General features: G+C 36.4%; 1 protein-coding gene across 4 annotated transcripts in view; it reads left to right on the top strand.

The window, feature by feature from the left end:
• Window positions 1–19,251, top strand: part of ZNF106 (zinc finger protein 106) — a 62,540-nt gene that overhangs the window by 429 nt on the left and 42,860 nt on the right. For 2 of the 4 annotated variants that reach the window (XM_082648499.1, XM_082648498.1), the window contains exons 2-4: window positions 6,413–6,516; window positions 14,939–15,024; window positions 18,847–18,908. In XM_082648499.1, the coding sequence (XP_082504625.1) occupies window positions 6,498–6,516; window positions 14,939–15,024; window positions 18,847–18,908 (167 nt within the window). In that variant the 5' untranslated portion in view covers window positions 6,413–6,497. Of the gene's footprint in view, window positions 1–6,409; window positions 6,517–10,124; window positions 10,192–14,938; window positions 15,025–18,846; window positions 18,909–19,251 lie in introns of those variants that run through there. The other 2 variants (XM_082648500.1, XM_082648501.1) reach the window with 2 other exon arrangements.

Raw genomic sequence — 19,251 nt, 5'->3', positions numbered from 1 at the left:
CCCCCGGGGCCGCAGGGAGCCCATAGACCCAGGTGCCCTTTATGGCCTACACGTCTCAGGCCACGGACACCTTTCCACCTCTTGTGACCGACAGCCTTCGTTCTTTTTCCTCCTTACGTCTTCTCTTCCTGTGTGATTCGTCTTAATAAGAGCTGCTAATTATGGAGCGCTTACTATGGGTCAATTTAATATTTAGTCCGAATCTCAGCGTATACTTATGGAGAGGAAATGCTTTGCACCCCACTTCCCCTTCAACCTGCTCAATTTAATCATCTTTGAGAGGCAGATTAAGCCATCGTGTTGGGAAGTTTGAGATTTCCATGGCTTTTAGCAATTTGGGACACCCATCCTAGTTAAGGAAAGTTCTCTTACCTAGCAAATGAGTCTTTTTCCACCATAATGGTTTATATCAAAGTTACTCAAGCCAAAATAACTTTTGAGCACTTACTAAGAGCCTAATACTCTTCTAAGCCCCATGGAAAATCTTAAAATTTGTTTTAAGCCCTGTTCTCAAGTGAGTGAAACAATGGAAGATAATATTTAGATTCAACTAGGATTTATCTAACACCTACTACACATGTGCCAGATACACTCAGGTCTGTCACAAAAAATTAATGAGATATTATAATGAAAGGTGGTTTTTTTAGAGCACATTTCAGGTGAGGTCGCTGAGAGTTTGATGGTAATTTGCTCAAGATAACCTAGCTAGGGTAAGTGATGAAGTGGTGAAATTCACATACGATTACAAATCTCATCCTTTTCCTGTTACATCAAGTTAGATATTGTAAGCACTTCTGTTGAGAAGCAACTATATTACAGTTATAGTTTCTAGAGTTAACTATTGAGTCTAGAAAATGATAGGAGCCTTAATTAAAGATACTAGATCAGGTTAGTTCACAACCAGTTGCTTTGATTAAAAGGAAGATATTTAAAAAGGAAAAACTGAGCGGTGATTATTGTACGTATATACATGCATAAAATATCTCTGGAAGAATACATAAGAAACTGGTAACAGTGATAAGTTGGAGGTGGCTGGGAGTCACCAGCCAGTGGGAGAGGAATAATTTTCTCTATAAGCCTTTTTTTTCTTTAATGAAAACTTCTAAACATCCAGAAAAGTAGGAAAAATACTACTTTGAATCCCCTGTAAATCGATCACTCAGATTTTAAAATCTGTTAATATTCTGCTGTATTTGTTTTTATTCCTGACATTTCACCCCTAAATACTTTAACGTGTGTTTCTAATAAAAGAACATTTTTTTGCCTAACCCTATATAATAATCACACTGAACAATAATTTCTCTATATTATCTAATACCCAATCCTTATTAAAATTTCCCCAAATTATTCCTTTTTTTTCTTTTTACCATTTTTGATCCATCTTCCAATCAAAGTTTGTGCATTGAGTTTGACTGTTATGTCTCATGAAGTCTTTTTAAGTCTGGAAGTTACCTTTTTTTCTTATCCTTTTCTTTTTTCATCATGACTCATGGAATGTTGTACAATTATCTGGATTTATCTGATTGATTCCTAGTGTTATCATTTAACATGTTACTACAGACTTGAAGGTAGAGGTAATACTTGATTAGTTCAGGTAAACACTTTGGTGACTGAATCAAAGATCAGGCTATGTAGTCTAGTCTAGTTTTCCCCAGGATAGTGGTGCTAAGATTGATTAGTGGGTTCAGGTGGTAAGTCTGAGTCTTTCCTTGTAAAGTTGCATTTCACCCCTTGAAACCAGCTGTAAGCCCTTTTGTACCTTTATAATTTTGAAACTTGTGTTAACTATTCAAAATACAAATAATTATCTTTGAAAAGACAAAACTCACTGCAAGAAATTCTCTTTTTTTTTCCTCTTATCTGAAACCCTGATAACTAGAAGAGGAATTGAAGTTTGGAGAGACCAAAATTTACTCAAGGTGGTAGACACATTAGTTATTTTTGCCTAATTCCAAGGTCACGCTTTTTCCACCACATTTTGTAAACTATAAACTAGTATGTAAGTATAAAATTGTTATTACTCCTGGTAGTTATGCTATTTGTCCATTTGTATCTTTTTAGGTGGGTAATCAATATCTAATGAGATTAGACTTTTTGGAGTATCAGTAAACTGGAATTGATCTTTGTGGTGTGATAGCCTGTAATGAACCACTCTGAAGGTTCAAAATATGTGAAAGTCAAACTTATTATTATTATTTTTTTTTGCGGTACGCGGGCCTCTCACTGTTGCGGCCTCTCCCGCTGCTGAGCACAGGCTCCGGATGCGCAGGCTCAGTGGCCGTGGTTCATGGGCCCACCCGCTCCGCGGCATGTGGAATCTTCCCGGACCGGGGCACAAACCCACGTCCCCCGCATTGGCAGGCAGACTCCCAACCACTGCGCCACCAGGGAAGGCCAGAAAGTCAAACTTCTTGATGATTTCTGGAGTTCCAAAAAAGTTCCTTACCTGGAACCATTATATAGTCTTGGTTCTTGGGCCTAAAGTCTTCTTTGTTTAAAAACATAATATGAGTTAAAAAAAATTTTTTTTTAATTTTAAAAACAATTATACAGTTGACCCTTGGACAGCATGGGTTTGATCTGCATGGGTCCACTTATATGGTGATTTAAAAAAAAAATTAAATACTACAGTATTGCATCATCTGTGGTTGGTTGAATTTGTATATAGCGAGGGCTGACTACAAATTATACATGGATTTTTGACTGTGAGGAGGGTCAGAGCTCCTAACCCCCATGTTGTTCAAGGGTCAACTGTATATGTGTATTTTGCTTAAATTTTTGGAGAGTACAAAAGGATTTATAGTGAAAAGTAAATCCCTGACCCCCATGTCCTCAGTTCTTTTTCCCAGAGGCAATGACTGTTACTAGTTTCGTGAGTATCGCACTGGAGATATTCTATACATGGGTATATGTCATCAGGGTAAATTCTGACATTCACATGTAGAAGTATTTTAGTAGTTTAACCTAAAATAATACTACTGTTGAAGGTTATACTGCAATTTTTATTATGTTTCTGTTACAGACATCTTTGCTGATTTCATTCATTCAACAGGTATTGCATACCTATTCTACACCAGATGGTGTGCCATGTAATGGGAATAAAATGGTGAACAAGACAGGCATTCCGGCTTGCTGTCATGGAGCTTACACTCTGTTGGGAGAGGCAGTTATTAAGCAAATAATTATACTAATAACTAAATATAGCAAAGATTTAGTACCTGCTTTGTGCAAAACACTATGGACTTTCTAATTTATTCCTCATAACAGCCCTCTAACATTGGTACTGGTATTGTTTTTATTTTATAAGTGGAAACTGAAGTATAGAAAAATTAACTTACTTGCTCAGGATCACACAGCTAGTAAGTGATAGAGCCAGGTTTCAAACCCAAGCAGTCTGGCTATATAGATCTTGCTTTCTTCCTTTACCCTAATGCAGTGGTTTTCAGTGATGGTTTGGGGATCATCCCTCAGGGAGGTTTGGAAATTTGCAGGGGTGTTTTTGGTTTCAAAATAATTGGGAGGGTGACACTGAGTTTAGTGGATGGAGATCAGGGGTGTTAGACATCCTGCAGTGTAAGGGACATCCATGTATAGTAAAAAGTTATTCCACATCTTGTGTCACTTTAAAATGTCCCAGAGGGTTTTTCACGTAGGTGAAAAATGTGTTTATGATTATCTGAGCCTAGAATCAAATTCATTTTACATATAAACACACAGTATTATTATTTTTTTGCGTAGAGCATAGTTATCATGTAAATCAAGAGACTGGTTTCTTTGTTTCAGAAAGTTTATCAAGAGTTGGTCACTATTTTGGAAGGTCATATCACAGACAGCAATGCTATTCATGGTATTTTTATCAACAATAAAATACCTATATCTGTCTATATTTGTAATTGTCACATTTGTAGTCTTATTTAATATCATGCCAAAGCATTTATATGTTGAAATACATATTGTTTTATGATAAATTTTCTTTTTTATTATAGCTAGCACATTATTTTAAAATTTACATGGGTAAGTTACAGTAGCTCTGAATTTCATTTCAGGAAGGATAAGGAGGTGTTATAAAATATTTACAATAAAAAGAAGGTATAAAAAATCTTTAAAGAAAAAAATTGTATGGTGACAATTGGGAAAGGTGACTGAGGAGCACAGTGGGGATTCTTATAATAATCCCTCATATTTATGTATGAATGAAAGTTCCCATAATGTTTTAGAAAAAAGAGTATTGGGTCTGATATGGTTGAGAACTGCTGCTCTACTGTCTGCCTCAGAAATAGTCATAGTTGTGATAAGTGGTATAAAGAAGGTACTGGATTTTAGGGGAGTAGCATATAGTGAGGAAATACCTAGTCTGGGAGATCAGGGAGTGCTTCCTTAGGCAACTGACATTTGGACTGAGATTTGAAGGATGAGTAGTTAACTAGGTGGAAAGGAGTAAGAGCATTCTAAAGAGAGGGACCAGCATAAGAAAAAGCCCTGTGGGAGGAGCATGTTAGGTGGGAAAAACTGAAAATACGATTTTGTCTGGTGCACAGAGATCAAGGGGGAACGTAGCTAAAACATGTGTAGTACACATAAGCAAGGATCATATCAGTGGGCCTTGTAAGACTTGTTATATATTTTGGTATATGTCTTAAATAATTGGATGTCATTGAAGGGCCTTTAAAAATGAGGGACTGAGGCATGAAAACATAAGTGTGTGTGAGAAAGGCATTTTCTTTGTACGGTTGAGGGACTCATAAATTTCATGTTTAGATGGAGGTGAAATTGAAGTAGACTGGAATGCTGAGCCACCTCATAAAAGACAACTGCCATTTAAGAGTCACTCAAACCCCAGCAGACTTCATCACTAAGCCTAGGGCCTCTTACTCCATCACAGGATTGAGGAGTATGTCTTCTTTGATCAGCCCCACCTGCTTGACCATTGCCTGGAGTTATTCAAACACAATGAGGGCTCTTAAAAGTGCAAACATGGGAATCCAGTTCTGGTCATGACTAAGCTCCTCCTGCAGATAACAACTGTTAAATCTGGACAGAAATACATAAAGCAACTAAAATCACTGTAGAGTTACCAAAAGCAAACAGATTCTGGAAGGTAATTGACACTTGGGGAACAGAACCATGTGATTTCTCATTTTCATGGCCTCAGTTTGTGCCAAGTAGGATGGTTAAAATTCTGATAGTAAACTGTTAGTCTTTGTGATCTAAAGAACGAAAAATAAGGCTCAAGACAGTCACAGGTGTTGGAAAGTAAGAGGAGAATCCTGGAAAATAGAAACATCAAATTCTGTGAATAAACTCTTCCCAAATCTTGGCACACTGTTGAGAACTATGTGTGTGTGGAGCAGACTCCAGGAAGCCCAGCTCAAGATAAAAGAACTGAATCAAGATCTCATCTACCTGAGGAACAGAGTTTTCAGTTTGAGTCAACCAATTTAGATACTTACTAGAACAAAAATAAATAAAAATAAAAATCAACACTCTTCAAAGGAATATAAAGGAATCCAGCGTCTCCACAAATAACACGTTATGTTTGTTATTTAATTTAACAATTAAATATTTACAATAGTCAGGATATATTCCAAAATTACTCATGTACAGAGAATCAGGAAAATGTAACCTATTCTCAAGTTAAAAGACAATCTACAGAGACGGACCGTAAAGTACCCAAATGTTGGGATTAGCAGGAAAAGATTTAAAACTTTTATAACTATTTATTAGTGAAGGAAAGGAAAATGATGCAAAGGAATTGTGCTCATAAAGAATGAGTATGAGATTAAGAAAAGACCAAATAGAGATTCTAGGACTGAAAAATATAATTTTGGAAATAAATTAAACTAGGTGGGCTAAGCAGCAGAATGGAGATGACTGAGGAAAGAATCCATGAAATTGAAGGTCAATAGAAATTCAATGCGAGGAACAGAAAAAGAGTAGGAGGAAAAAAGGGCCTGAGAACAATATCAAAAAATCCATCACACATAATTGGAATCCCAGAATAGGAGGAGAAAAAGTGGGGAAGAAAAAAAAAATACTTGAAAATATAATGGCTGAAAATTTCCCAAATTTAGTGAAAGGCATATATTGACATATTCAATAAGTTCAGCAAAACCAAGAAAAGTAAAGACAAGAAAACCTCTAGTTTATAAATGAAGAAAACTGTGACTGGATTTTTCATAGTCAGACTGCTAAAAGCCAAAAATAAAAGGAAAAATCTAGAAAGTGGCCAAAAAAACCCCAACGTGTTATATACAGGGGAGTAATCATGGAGGCCAGAGTGAATAGAGAATATTTAAAATGCTGAAAGAAAAATCTGAGAACCCAGAATTCCAGATTCAGTAGAATAGCCTTCAAGAATGAAAGCAAAATAAAAATACTGTCACATAAAACCAAGATAATTTGTTTCCAGCAGATCTGCATTACAAGAAATGCTAAAGGAAGTTCTTCAGGCTGAAGGGAAATGAAACCAGATGGAAACCTGAATCTTTGTTAAGGGAATGAAGAGCATCAGAAATGGTAAATATCTGGATAAATAGAAACTGGTTTTTTTCTTTTAATTTCCTAATACTGTCTATGATTATTTAAAAAAAAAGCATCATCTTGTGGAGTTCATCATGTATTGTAGATATAAAACATATACCATAGATCATGGAATGGGATGTGGGGGTAAATGAACCTGTATTGTTGCCAGGTTTCTACAGATTACGTGAAGTGGCATGTTACTAACACTGAGTACAGTGTGAAAATGATAAGGATGTATATTCTCTATCCTAGAGCAACCACTGTGGAAAAAAAATGATGCAAAGAAGTATTGCTAAAAATCTAGCAGAAAAATTGAAGTGCATAATGCAAAAGAAGACAGAAACAGAGGTACAGCCAAACAAAAAAATAGGAGATTAAAAATAATAAAATGGTAGACATAATCCACCCATATCAGTAATTTCACTTACTTCAGTGGAGTAAACGTTGATTCAGTGCATAAAGACAGATTGACTAAAAGTAACTGCCAAAAGATATACCTTTCAAACAGCATAAGAAGGCTGGAGTGGCTATATTCATATTAGATAAAGTAGATTTCAAGATAAAGTATATTGCCAGAATTAAGGCAGTTGTTTCATAATAATAAGAGGGTCAGTTCATCAGGAAGACAGTCATAAATATGTATGTGCCTAATATCAGAGCTTCAAAATACATGAAACAAAAATGGATACAATTAAAGGAAGAAAGAGACAACAATCACAGTGATTTTAACAATTTTCTGAACAATTGATAGACATCTAAACAGGCAAAAAAATCAGTATAGATGATGATTTCCACCCAACAACTACAGAATACATTTTGTTCCCCAAAGGTATGTATAGGCCAGATGCTTGTCTATAAATCAAGTCTTAATAAATTTAAAAGGGTTGAAATACTACAGAATATTTTCTTTGACCATAATGGGATTAAAGTAGAAATCAAGATGTCAAACAGAACCCTGCAAATATTTGGAAATTCAGTGAAACTGGTAAATCGATGAGTCAAGGAAGAAATTGTAAGAGAAATCAGTAAATATTTTGAACTGGATGATGAAAATACAACATCTAAATCTGTGGGATAACTGTTATAGCCAAGAAGAACCTAAGGAGACATGATGATTAAACGTATGTGGGATCCTTGTTGAAATTCTGGAAGAGAAAAAGAATACTAAGTGAAAAAAGAGGAAACAAAGTATGGACTTGATAATAATATATCAATATTGATTTATTAATTGTGACAAATTATACTAATATGAGATGTAAATAATACAGGAAAAGGAGTGGGCTATATGGATACTCTCCTGTTTTTTGCAACTTTTCTGTAAATTTAAAACTATTATAGTTTATTTAAAAGTGCTAAAATATTTGTAGGACACAGCTAATGCAGTTCTTAGAGGGAAACTTATAACTTAAACACCTTTAGAAAAGTAAGGTTTAAAGATAGTGAATGAGCTAAATAAAGTTCTACTTTAAGCTAGTAGATGAAGAGCAAGGTAAATCCAAAGTAGATAGAAGGGAAGAGATAATAAAGACAATAGAAGAAATCAGTGAAATAGAAAAAGACAACCAATAGACAAAATTACAAAGCCAGGGTTGGTTCATTGAAAAAAATCAACAATATTGATGAACCACTTGATAGACTGATAATGAAAAACAGAGATAACACAGATTAGTAGTATCAGAAATGAAAGGGATCACTACAGATCCTGTAGGATAATAAGGGGATATTATAAACAACTTTATGCCAACAAATTTGACACTATAAATGGACAGTTTCTTAAATGTCAATGTACTAAAAATGTCCATGTGCTAAAATCTGAATAAGCCTATATTAAAGAAATAGAATTAATGAAAAAAAAGAAGGGTTTCACTGATGAATTTTATCAAGTATTTAAAGAAGAAATAACATCAGTCTTACATAAACTTTCAGAAAATAGACAAAAGGGAAACACTCATTTCACGAGGCCAAAACCTGATAAAGGTGTTACAGATTGAAAAGAAAATTCCAGGGACTTCCCTTGTGGTTCAGTGGTTAAGAATCCACCTGCCAGTGCAGGGGACACGGGTTTGAGCCCTGGTCCGGGAAGATCCCACATGACTCAGAGCAGATAAGCCCGTGCGCCACAATTACTGAGCCTGCGCTCTAGAGCCTGCGAGCCACAACTACTGAAGCCCGTATGCTTAGAGCTGGAGCTCTACAACAAGAGAAGCCACCACAATGAGAAGAAGCCCGTGCACCGCAACAAAGAGTAGCCCCCACTCGCTGCAACTAGAGAAAGCCCACACGTAGCAATGAAGACCCAACGCAGCCAAATAAAAATAACAAATTATAAAAAAAAAAAGAAAATTACAGAACAGTGTGTCTTACGAACATAGACCCAAAAAATTCTAGGCAAAATATTAACAAATCATAATACATCATGACTAAGTGACCAAAGATAGATGGATAGGTATCTGATAAAGCAAGTACTGTAGAGTAAAATGGTAACCATAGAATCAAGGTGGTGGGTATATGCGTATATGGTAAACTGGGTGTGGAATATTCACTATAAAATTCTTTAAATATTTCTGTGTTTGAAATTTTGCAAAATACAATATAGGGAGAAAAATCAAGGGAATATTATGATCAGGTTTGCATTTTAAAGAGATTACTTCTGCTGTTGTATAAGGAATTAGGAAAGTACAGTATTACCTGAGAGTAGTTTGAGAGGGGGTGCTGAGACCACTTAGGAGGATATTATACAGGTATACTTTTTAGGCTGATAATTTCAAGGTGAGTTTGAGCCCTGGGAAGTTTTTCAAGCTCTTGGAATACTGTACTTTTGAACAAGAGCTAATTTTGTCTAAGCATATTTTTTACTGTATTGCTGGGATTTGGGATACATCATTGCCACATGTACAGTATGCATGTGAGCTTTTGACTTTCGACATTTACAAGGATATGAGATTTTTGCAAATTCCAAAATTTGCAAATACCACTACTTTAGTAGCACATAAATTCCTTCTTAAAATCTAATAAAATATATGGTGACCTTTTCAGAGACTTGATGATTTTTTAAATACAGGACAAAGGCATTTAGAAAGCTGTTAACATAAATTAAAACTGCTAAAATAAATGCTTTACTGTAATACTGTGGTATGGTCACCCATGAACTTAAAAGATTCTATAAAAAGAAGAAATAGTGAAAATGATTGTTATTATAGTCATACTTGTATAAAGTGGATGAAGATTATTGAATGTACTGTTAGCAATAAGATGCACGGAGAACAGCAAAGCTTTTTGAGAAGAATAGTGAGCAGTTAGTAAGGCTCACTCAGCTTGCACTGATTGTAATTCATGTCATAGAATTTTACATTACTATGTGGATCTTTGGGGTTGCTTGGAAATATATATAAATGATATGTTGAATACAGGAATGCCAACTTTTTCAACTGTTAAATAAATGCAACAAGCTACCCAGTTAAACTTTTAAAACAGTGTTTGTATAAGCTATCTTTGGGCTTATGACTTACTCTGTTATATGATGACAACTTTTGCTAGTATTTTTATTACCTTGTTAGAGTTGGCATTATCCCAGTTTCTTTCTCAGTTATTTTTCCCTCTAGGACATAATGCTTCCAAGTTCCAGAAGTGAGTAAAGTATTGGAACCTGACCATAGTTCTGATTCTGAGGTAAGGAATCAGATTGTGGTCTGCCCTGTCCATTTCCTTGCCTGGTGATGGGCAATATGAACAGCTTCATCTGTTGGATGCTTGACTTTTGATCCCTTTTCCTGAGTCACAGCCTTAACTTCCTGTCTTCGTTTTAGCCCTATGCTTACTAATAAAGAATAAAGAGTGGTGTGTGTGTGTGTGTGCGCGCACGTGTGTGTATACACATACATATATGATACTGGTGAGTGTTATGTTAGGGCAGATAATATAAAAAGTAGGAATGCTAGTGAGTAAAATGCTTATGAACTTATGCTCCATCAGAGATAGTGGATGGATGCAGGAAACCACCAATCACTTGCCTTGGGAAACAAGAGCCAGCCAGAATTTAGACCTAGTAAATAGGACAGGTACCCAGAATAAGCCTTTGAAAGTTGTGATTACAGGTTCATATGCCCCAAAATACTTCTTGACCTCTGTTGTCAGCTTACTAAAACTCCTTCCTTAGCTAGGAGCCTTGAAACTTTCTGGGGAGTCCCACTCAGCAAAGTGAGGACTTTTCAGAAGTGCCAGTCATATCTTTGTTCCATAACCTGGGCAACCTAGGGGTAGTGACAAAAACTTGTTGTATCACTGAACACTGTCTCTCTGTTGCCCTGTCTTGCTCACCAGAAATCCATTAGTTTTTTGTCAGGATTAAGGTGGACAAGTTACCTGTGGAATTCAGAAAAGGGATACTAATCTGAGTACCACTTCCCCCACCCCAACAAACCAATAATTATGCTTTTTTTCTTCAGTGTTTGACAATATATTATCATATAGAGTCTCAATTGGTTTTAATTATGTCAGAGTTCAAATATCTTAAGTACTGTGTTTATTGTAACCAGTGTTATAGGTATATGAAAAGACAGATCCCTTCCTCATGGTAAGGTCAGTGAGACCAGACATACCTACCATCAAACAGCCTTCAAAGCATGGTGAAGTACAGAATGGGGTGTCTGGGGACTAATGCAATAGTTCTACTCTGCCCACACAACTGTATTTCTTTTTATTAGTAAGCTGTGTGGGTGATTCTGATGTACTGCTTGGATTTAGAACTTGTTCATTTATTGGGAGCAGGAGTCAAGGCAGGAAACATTAGTGAGTATAACAGTTGGGTGAAGGGAGAAGAATACGTATAAAGTCATGCAGGTTTATCACACTGAAGAGTAAATAACAATTGTTTTTCCTCTTTTTAAAAAACTTTTTTATTTTATTGAATTACAGTTGATTTACAACGTTACGTTAATTTCTGTACAGCGAGCATAAATAACAATTTAAAAATTGAAATCTGTCAGGACTTGGTGACTATGAGAATCTGAAAGAAAAGAATCAGTAATGTGGTTTTGCCTATGAGAATGATAATTGTATTAATAGGATAGTAATTAAGATATTGAGGAAAGGTACTTATTGTAGGATTTTTTAGACTTATGACTAAGAAATATCACATATATTTCTCACAGTTATTTGGGGAAAATTTGAAAGATTTCATAATGGGTATATTTAAATGATATGGGGGAAAATGTAAGGTGGTTAAAGTGAGGACAGCAGTAGTTGAATTGACTTACTTGGCTTGTATAATGTAACCTCTCAAGCATTTTGAGGTTGCAAAGTTGGATGGTTTCTATTTCCTTGACTTCTAATCCTTGTTAAGACCTTTAAAGAAGGCTGTGAGCTAATTTCAGTATTTCAGAAAGCTTAATGGAAATTATATTTTTACCCAGTTTAAGGATGTACAAATTAAAGTTCTTTTGTCTTTAGCTGTAATCATATCAACTCAGTATTTTTATTTTTTATTTATTTATTTAATTTATTTATTTATTTTTGTGGTACGCGGGCCTCTCACTGCCGTGGCCTCTCCCGTTGTGGAGCACAGGCTCCGGACGCGCAGGCTCAGCGGCCATGGCTCGCGGGCCCAGCCGCTCCGCGGCATGTGGGATCTTCTCGGACTGGGGCACAAACCTGCGTCCCCTGCATCGGCAGGCGGACTCTCAACCACTGCGCCACCAGGGAAGCCCTCAACTCAGTATTTTTAAATACTAGGTCTTTCTTGATTAAATACTTTGCTAGCAGTTTACACTTTTTATGAAAGTGAAAATTTTTACAGAAATGAAACTTAATATATGCAGATTAGAAACATGGAGCTCGTGAAAAGAAGAAATAAATAAAAAGAGGGAGTCTTTGGTTAAAAGGTTGATAGAGAGTATTTTTATTATATGACTTTCTTTATCCATTTACTACGAGTTGATGGCTTTATTAAATAGAAACACAGTTGGTATTTTAGTACTTAGTTTTCAATTGAGTAAATATATAAAAACCCCACAGCAACTGCTGTTGCTTGTGCCAGGAAGTCTCACTTTTTCATTGCTTTCAAGTTTTTTGTTCCTGTTTTGCTTTAATGGGTAATCATTTGAAGCAGTATTAAAAACATTTCTGGATATATCATCTTTATCACTGATTTTGCAGCTCTTAGAACGACGCTTGCTGAATGAAATAACAAAATACTGCTTGCAAATAGTAATTAAAGTTAATGTTAAGAGATAAGGGAATTAAAAGAATAATTGTGCTTTGACACTTAGCACCGCAGTGGTTTGTGTTAATTTTGAGATTTAGGATAGGTTAGTAATACTAGAAGCATAAATAATACTATACCTATCCATAAAGGTATATTTCTTTGTTTTATTAGCTAGTTAACATTCAGCTTTCTCAAATGGTCAAAATTTTACCCACAATCTTGTTTTGGTGCTTTGTAATTTGTTATTGAATACAATTATTTCAGACATTTAGTAGTGGTATGGAGTGGGTTGCAATAGCAAGGAAACTGAGTGACAAGAGAGGTAGAGAACCTTAGGCTTCTTTCTCATTGGTTTTTCCACCATGTTGTGTAAGGGTTAAAGATTAAATTAGGGCAGCTTATAACTTCATTACATCACAATTTTAAGTCCCATAAGGAACAAGCCCAGGCAAGGAAGCAGATAAATCTATTAGAGTCTGGAGGAAAAATAATTTTGCCTGGGGAGTGGAATTAAATTCTCAGGTAGGGCATCCTTGCAGGGATGCAGGAGGAAAGTATGGTAGTGCTAGAGGATTGTAGAATAGAGACCCTTCTGGTCTTAACCCAAACCTCAGTATTTATCCAGTTATCTCTGTCTTACATTTAATAACCTAAGATAGTTCTATTTGGAACAATTCAACAAATAATTATCGAGTGCCTACAGTATGCCAGACACTGTTCTCAGTGCTAGACCTATACTAGTGAACAAAATATACAGCCTCTGTTCTTGTGAAGCTTAATTTTTAATCGGGGAAACAAAGAATAACAAATATATACTATGTTAGGTAGTAAAGGATGCTTGTTTCAGGTATTTCTTGCTGTTTAACAAGCTGTCCCAGTATTTACTGGCTTAAAACAGCTATTTTGTTTCTTACAATTCTGTGGGTTGAAAAAGGCTCATTTGCATGGTTCTTTAACTGGTCCCACTTAGGATCCCTCATTGGCTGTTGTTTGGGTGCTCAGCTGGGGCCTCAGTTCTTTTCCCCTTGGCCTCTCCATATGGCTGGGTTCTAAGAGGGAGTGTTCCAAGTGTGCAAAGGCAGAAGCTGCAAAGTTTTTAAGGCCCGGCCTCAGAAATTGCATTGTCACTTCCGTTGCATTCTATTGGTCAAAACAGGTCACAGGGAGGGAAAATAGACTCTATACCTTTTGATGGGTGGTGGTGACAACATCACACTGCAAAAGAGCGCGTGGGGTTGGAGATAATGTTGTGGCCATCTGTGGAAACAATCTACCATAGTACTATTAAAAAGTAAAAAATTAAGCAGGTTATTAGGGGGATAGAAGAAACGGAGGGCAGGAAGTACAGTATTTTATAGGGGGTCAGGGAAGGCCTCCCTGATGAGGCAGCATGAGAGAGTGAGCCTCGAAACCCATAAATACATTTCTTTTTTGTCTGAAGGATTTATTTAAATATTCTAAATGTCAGCATAACACAGAGAAAAGGCTCTTAAACCAGAAATAAGAGATGTGGGGTCAACTCTCTGCTGTGCCATAGGTACATCCTAAGGAAGAATATTCCAGGCAGAGAGAACAGGAAATATAGAAACCCTAAGGTGAGAGAATCCCTGGTGTGATCAAGGAATAGCAAGGAGGACAGTGTACCTTGAATGGAGCAATACAGGGAGAGTGATAGGGCGTGGAGTCAGAGAAGGAGAGAGAAACAGATTTTGTAGCCCGTGACAAAGGACTTTGGATTTTCTGTGAGTGAGATGGGATTCTATTGGAAGATTCTGAGCAGAGGAGTTAAATGATCAGACTTAAATTTTAAAAGAATCCTGTTCTGAGAATCTTTGGTTGCTAATTTGAGAATAGACCATGAGAGGACAGACAAGAGTGGAAATAGGGAGTCGGGTCAGTAGGCTGGTGCCATGTGAGATGGTAGATATGCTAAGCAGTGAGGGGTGGTTGGATTTCAGATGTACTTCAAGGTGGGACTGGCAGGATTTGCTGATGAGGGTGGATATGGGGTGAGAAAGAGGGATCAAGGATGACTCCCAAAGTTTTTGCCCTAGGTACCTGGAAACTTGGAATTTTCCTTTACCAAGATGGGAAGACTGGGGGAGCAGGGTGGAGGTGAGGGAGTTGCAGGATTTGTATTTTGGGCTGTGTTAAGATGAATCTAAAAAGACATCTGGGAAGAAAAGGTTACTAAATGTTACTTCCTCATTGCAGGTATGACGTTGAGTGCTTCAGATCTGGTCACTATGGCACGAGAACGAAAATGCATATTGTGCCACATTGTGTACAGCTCAAAAAAGGTAATAATAGAAGAGGGAGAATCTGAGGCTTTTATGACTGATCATTTTTTCAGAGACATCATGTGGAATTTATAGATGGGTAAAAACTTTTAACATCTTACTTATGCTTCTTTCCTAAACCTTAGTCTTATTTCACTGGTTTTTTTCTCATTACTGCCTCATAAAACCAGTAACTATATTATTAAACCTCTACCTGGAATTTGAGGATACTCAACAGTATGATAAAGAGATATTCAGTTAGTAACCAGTTATAGAGAAAAGACATTAAAATTCAGGTTGAGATTATAACAACTTTCTGATTAGCTAAGGTAACAGCATTGATACGTAGCGGAGTTCTCTTTCTGCATATTCTTGTGAAAAGTGCAGCACAGCAGCAATGGTACTAACTATATTCTTAGACGTCCACAAGGTGGGGATGTTGCTCAAAGAAAAACACATTTTTAAGAACTAAAGGAATTTACCTTTGCTTTATAGAAATTGGCTGCAGTTTGTCTCACATTTTGCTTTTCTTTTTTTTACTTCTTTATTCTTGCTTTCCAAGAGTGCTCCTAGCTTAAATACTGAGGAATTTTTTCTCCGTGTTTTTAAGATGTTCTTGATTGTCATTGGAAGTTCAGAGAACTGGGAAGATTATGAGTGAGGTTAGCCAGCGAAGTCTGAGTAAACCTTGAAAGACGTTTGGGTGTAAAATGGCTTAAAAGAAATGGAGAAGAGATATTTTACGTGAGAGAAAAATACATACAAAGGTATAGCAGTAGAATGGAGTATAACAGTTCTAGGAGTTGGTAAGAAGGCTTACCTGATTAGAACAGTTTCATCTTGGAAGTAGTGGGACCACAATTTAATTTGTAATTTAAGTGAAGATAGTTAATAAACAGTGTTGAGTGCTAGACTGAGGGGTTTGATTGTGATCCATCTAGTAGGCTGGGGTGAGGAATGTTTTTTTTCCTATTTAGGATTTCTGTTAGTGATGGAAAAATCAGCTGAGATTTTTAAATCATATTTAGTAATATACTTGCTGCCTTTTACAAAAGGCTCTTCCAATTTTAAAAATTTAGACCAGGGTTAACTCAGATTTTCAATAAGGCTAGTTTCAGATTAGAGGGAAATTGAGGAGGTATGAGATGGGTACTCAGAGGTGTGGTGTCAGATCTTCGTGGAGTAGCAGGCCTATCTTGTTATATTCTCATAATTTTGCTACTTTAAGTCTTTTTGGCATTTCTTCTCTGGATTAAAACATGTTTCGTCTCTTCATACTTTTCCATGGGTCACAACAAAGTTAAATAAGGGCTGGGGTTATTTACTCCTGCCTTAGGGACAGCCAACTATAGGTTTTTAAGCAAGGGAATGGCGTGATTTAAGTGTTAAGATATGGGGTAAGAAATTAACGGAATGGGTTAACTGAAAGGGATAAACTCAGACACTTATTTTTAGATAGACTATGAACAACTTATGTTGATGTGCTTTCCTCTAGTTTCCCAAACTAGTATTACCTTGGTTTCTCCAAATACACTGTGAAGGAGAAAAGAATCTAGGGTGACTGTGTATTATATCCCTGAGTATCCTGATGCTTATTAACTTATGAAAATCTGAGAAGCCCTGGAATTAAAAAAATTAAAATTTTTTTCTGTTACTCAGTGTTTTCCAAATTTGTTCAACCCCAAATTCTTTTTTTCTCCCTTTTCCCCCCCTCCTTTTAACAACATAATACTGATGTAAGGGACTAAATAGAAGCTTGGTAACTCTGCAGGTATGCATTTGGAACTGTGCCTGTGGATCTTTCTCAGTTATTTTGAAAACTCAGTTGTCTCATTATTTGCATTCATTACTTATAGAAGGATGGAAGAGGATTTCACATTGTAAATTTAGAGACAGATTATTGAAGTATTTTAAACAATCAAAAGTCACATTAAGGGAATTCCCTCGCGGTCCAGTGGTTAGGACTCTGTGCTTCCCCTGCAGGGGGCACGACTTCGATCTCTGGTCAGGGAACTAAGATCCCACAAGCCATGTGGGGAAAAAAAAAAAAATCACATTAAAACTAGTTTTGAATGATAACATTTTTTATAACTGAAATAGAATACAGAATTGGTTTTTACATCAGAGAGAGTAACCTATTTCAATGAATACTCCCTTTGTTAGGAATAGTTTCATTGCAAGAAACAGTCCCGCTTAAATTTAGCTCAAGAAAAGGAGATTTGGCATATGTTAAATCTAATCCAAGGAAAAACTGAGCAACAGGAAACAAAAACTGAACAACAGGAAGCATAGAGATTTGAGCAGGTGTTGTATATTGTCCATGGATTTTTTCATTCTGTATCCTGTCACTAACTCAACTTAGTTTTCCGCTCTATAAATGTTCATTCTGGTTAATGGCCAATCAGTTGTATCTAGAAGGGGTCACATGTAAAACTATCCCTTCCGGATGAAGCATTTGTAGAGATAGGAAGGAAATGGTGGTCATCTTCAGTAAAATTGCCATTTAAAGGAAGTGTTTTGAATCATAACACTGTGTATCACACTGTGTGTAGATAACTTAAAGAAGAGGTTGTTGTACTCATTTTGACAAATGAATTGTATATAATAAAAAAATCTCAATGCACTAGATGTTTGCAACATGACATGGTGTTTGAAATGTTGACTTTGTTGTCGGATCTGCCAGAGTTTGAGTCCTAGTTTCACCACTTGATAATCTGTGACTCTGAGAGGGCAAGACTAAATATTTTCACACTTATCCCTTCAATGCCTAGGTACTTGGCACCTAAGAAGCACTTGATAAATATTTGGTGAATAAACAAATTAGCTTCTCTACACCCTTGTGTCCTTATGATGTTAATAATCCTCCCTTAGCAGTGTTTTGTGGTTCAAATGAGAAAATGTTTGAGGCATTTAGCACAGGGCACAGTTAATAGTAATACTCAACAATTGTAGTAACCCTTTTATCATATTGGTAAACAGCCATTCTCTGTTATGGCATACTGGCTATATATACTTTGTGTGACAGAGAGACAGACATTTGCAACTTTGAGTTTTTTGAGGGGTGTGTGTGTGTGTGTCACGCTTACACTTATAAGTGGAAGCTCTTTCCACAAATTTTATTTCCTTCCCACCAAGGGTGGGAGGGAGGGAGGGGAGAATCTAGTATATTTTCAAACTTTTCATTGGAACCAAACAAATCAATTGGTGTGGGGAAGGGAGTGGGCAGTGAAGGTGAAGCCATGATTGAACTGCCGTGTTCAAGGCATTTTTTGACCTACCATAGGAAAATTCTGTTATACCTGTAACTTCTGTGTAGAATTGATGTATCCATCTGTTCATTCAACAAATATTAGTAACTGTATGTCAGGCCCTGGCCAAGATATGGGTAAGAGTTGTAACTAACTCTTGAGAAACTCTCAGTTGAGTGGGGAAAGAGAGTATGGTGAAAAGTAGCAAAGTAGTTGAGAAGTTATGTGATTTCAGGCCGTTTTTTAAATTTTTAATAAACTTAAGTAAATTCCTTATATTGGGATATAATTTAACATATTTGTTTATTATTTACTCTTTTGCCTCCTAAATACAATATACTTTCAAACCTTTTTGAAAAGCCACTTAAATAGGTCTTTCTTAACTATTGCTTTATTTAAAAATGAAATATGTCAAAAAACAAGCTAAAGAGTTACTTAATAAGGAACTGATTCCAATATTGAATTGAGAATGGTAACCGCAAACACGACTTTGATACAAGGAGCTTGAGCCCCAATTGTTGATTGAACAGGACAGAGGAATTTTTTTCCCCAAAGCAATCCCCCTTAGTTTAACCTGCTTTCTTTAATTTTGAAGGAGATGGACGAACACATGCGGAGCATGTTGCATCACAGGGAACTTGAGAACCTGAAGGGCAGGTATGGGACGGCTGTCTTCCATAAACTTCTGGATGTGGGGGGATCTGAGGGCTGATGGTGCTTGTCAGCTTATTTTATAGTAATCCTTCATAAATGAATGTTGTCTTATGGCATAGAACTATCCTTTGGAATTAATAACAAGTACAGTAGATTTTTTTTGGCCTTCAAAAGGGATAAATCTTTGTGCATCTCAAATGTGTAGAATTCACAGCAACTCTAGCAAATAGATTACAACAAAGGTGGGTGGGGATGAGCTAGTTCTCTCATTAGTAAGCTTTCTTATTCCTACACAGCAGCCTTGCAACTAGGACATTTCATATTATTGCCTCAGCAGTGTTCAAAT

The sequence above is a fragment of the Grampus griseus genome (genome assembly GCF_964374135.1).
Source record: "Grampus griseus genome assembly, chromosome: 2".
Classification (NCBI taxonomy): Eukaryota; Metazoa; Chordata; class Mammalia; order Artiodactyla; family Delphinidae; genus Grampus; species Grampus griseus.
This window is presented reverse-complemented; position numbering and strand designations above follow the sequence as displayed.